The sequence below is a fragment of the Sphaeroforma arctica genome, assembly GCF_001186125.1.
Source record: "Sphaeroforma arctica JP610 unplaced genomic scaffold supercont1.3777, whole genome shotgun sequence".
NCBI classification, from domain to species: Eukaryota; class Ichthyosporea; order Ichthyophonida; genus Sphaeroforma; species Sphaeroforma arctica.
The window spans coordinates 1-3039 of NW_014036781.1; the positions used below are offsets into that span (position 1 = coordinate 1).

The 3039-nt window shown below is 40.5% G+C and overlaps 1 protein-coding gene across 1 annotated transcript; it reads right to left on the bottom strand.

Annotated features, from left to right (window-relative positions):
• Positions 1 to 121: 121 nt before the first annotated feature.
• SARC_13815 (hypothetical protein) lies at positions 122 to 2880 on the bottom strand (the record flags this gene model as incomplete). Its single annotated transcript, XM_014292053.1, has 6 exons — positions 122 to 673; positions 946 to 1073; positions 1248 to 1370; positions 1777 to 1867; positions 2050 to 2182; positions 2746 to 2880. Coding segments are annotated over 6 exons (725 nt in total), but the record flags the coding sequence as incomplete, so codon positions are not given.
• Positions 2881 to 3039: the final 159 nt, after the last annotated feature.

A 3039-nucleotide genomic window follows, 5' to 3' on the forward strand; every position in this document is an offset into this window, starting at 1 on the left:
TATATATATATGCGTGTATATCAATGTTAAGTAGTAGCATCGGCTTTCTAGGGTCGTGTATTTTATATTATGACCGGCTAAAGAATAAATCTGTAAGACAACAAACCGGAAAGAGTTGAATGTGGTTTTTAAGTTGCAACCTTGCGTTCTTTTATTCATACATTAAATAAGGAATCTGTAGATTTTTATACTTTCACTATATTTTTCTGCTTCGTTTGATTTGAATAAGAATCAAGTCAAATTGAAATTCAATATTAATGTGCCATATTGCACAACTTTGCATGAGATTAACTCGCCACTAAATTAGTGCGAGTGGCCCAAATAGACTACCCTCGTGTAAGACTTCAAATGAGGTGTCAAGTAGAAAATATATGCGAGTTTTATCTACTCGCAGGCATGATAAAATCTAACCGCCTGAATCACAGAAGTCAACTAAGTAATTTTCCTACTAATGTGTTTAAAAAAAAAAGCTTGTTGCCAAACTTGAGGTAAGGAGTCACGCTATGTTTTTTCGTGCACCATCTTTTGTAAAATTCCCAAGTGGCGATCTGTAATACACTAGGGCACGTCTACCCCATTCCTGGCCGCCACGTATATGGTGAACCATTCCTCTCGGGTCAGCTTCACGGCGCAAGCTGCTACACTAGGTGCAATTCGTTCTACCTTCGAAGAGCTGTTGGAATTACAAATATACCATTCTCAGCCAAGGGTAAGAAGGCTATGACTCAGCGGCTGACATTAAGCATTAATTGCCCGTCTTAGAAGGGCGATTGTACAGCCCAACACGCGACAACAACTACACAGCATCGCATCAAAACAGAGTTTCGCAAAGCTGTCCTATGATTCTTTTAAGTGTTGGTGGAGAGCAAAGCATGTGGCGCAAATTTCACAATTAATATTGAGCACAAGCGGCAAACATTGACCAAGGCAGTACGTAGACCATACCCAATTATTGGACAGATTTTGGCGGGGTGTCGCATCAGCCATGCGAGCATGGTAGCGTCGATTGACACGTTTCCGTGCTGAGCAGCTACCGTTTGCAAAGCGTCCCGTATTTTGCTGTTATGTTCATCCTGTGTAGCGATTTTTTTCCAGTTTTGCGCAAGAATGAGTATCGAAAACTCCAGTATGCAAATAAATACATCTCAAGATACGAGGTTTCATGTGTATACAAAAGTAAATGCAGCTAGGCTGACAAAAGAAGGAAAACAAAATCGCCTGCCAAACTACAATTTATATATCATCACCTGGTCGGTAAAGATTGCGCCTCCGCCAAAGGGAGACCAGGCCATGGGTGCTACCGACAGCTGCAGACACTGATCGAGGGTCCCATCTGTGAGCGCGTCAAGGTGCTTCAGACTAATTTCGACCTGTTTCGAAACCAATTGATGACAGGTAAGAAAACACCGATCAGAAATAGGTTTATTCACCTGTTTGCTTCTCGGCTATAAATGCAAACTGCCACGTCTCACTTTAGACTAAATCGATGACAAAGAATACAAGAAGAGATTTTAGCATGCTATAAGTTTGTCGCATGGCTTTCGAGTTGCGCCTGAATACGCAAAAGATGATCTGTTGTAATTGAAAACAGCACTATAGAAGTCGATTTGTGTATCTACATTTCAGGTGCTGGGAAGGAATGAAAAGCTCTTAGAAAAATTAACAGAACTATTAATTTTAAGCTATACACCAGAGTCCATGATGTCACGAAATAGTAGAAATAATATCGTAGACAGAGAAAGAAACCATGCTGAATAAACCTGACATCCACTTTACCTGATTACAAACCAGATGGATGTTGTGCGGAGCCAATGCTGCCTCTAGAGTATCGAATAATCTCGGGCTGAAGTTGGAGACACCGAAGTATCTGACGGGAAGGAGGATATTAGACTCTTGTCAGCTACGTCTGATCATCGAAGGTGGTTCTACGTTTGATATGCTACTGTCAAACGCCGCTCATTTGTTCGAGAGGTAGACATTTACGTAATGATGCGTCACAAAAATTATCGAGATTTCTACAGCTTATGTCTAAAGCAATACCAAACGTACTTCACCTTCCCGCATGATTTGAGCTCGGCAAAAGTCTCGGCCACCTCAGCTGGGTCCATCAATGGGTCGACACGATGGATAAGCAATACATCTAGCGTTGAGATCTTCAGGTCATGTAAAGAGTGCTCGACAGCTGCGTGGTGATCGTATTGCGGATTAGACCAAGAAAGTTGTTCAATATGAATTCATAAACGATCAATTTTGCTTTCCTTGATAGTGTGCGAAATCAAAAGGCATATTTCCACCATAGACAGTGCATTGCCTCAAAATCGCTGTATGAGAATCCTGGACGGACACGACAAATCGAGCTCAAAGCTCGCACTCTCGCATACACTGATATCGGAATTGTGAGAATCTCGTGAGTGTGACACATTTATACGACGAAAATACTGGTTACAAGGCATTTGTGTGCATCTGGTACGCAGAAAGGATATCAAAATTCTGAACTTCACAAAAACAACTATCGCAATCGGTTGCATAATTCACTAAAACCATCTCCACGCAATTTAAAATTTTAATATTGAGGAGACAAGCTGAGACGCACTTTAGTACATAAAAATTGTCATGTCAGCGAAAAAACCATCAGATTCCATAGCCAGACAAGTCATATGCATAGTCCGGGTAAATTGGGACTGATGTCACCATTCAAATGCACTAGCTGCTAGTTTATGAGCCAATGTACATAAGTCAACATGCCTTTCAGGATATACTCTTTGCTCGTGTTGTACATATGCATTTTGTGATTAGGGCGTCTCTCTCCTGTCAGTACAATGTTACACTTCGTCACGATTGTGAACTTTTCCCTTAATCCATCCTTCAAAGCAAAAGCCTTTTTCATCCGTCCCCAAAAGTAAAACAATATTATAAGGATGGGCATTATAAACTATGTATCGTATAATAATGTCAGCTATAACCAATCGCTAATCAAAGAAGCTCGAGAAATAAAATGAGATACATACATGTATACATACATATATATATTTATATGTA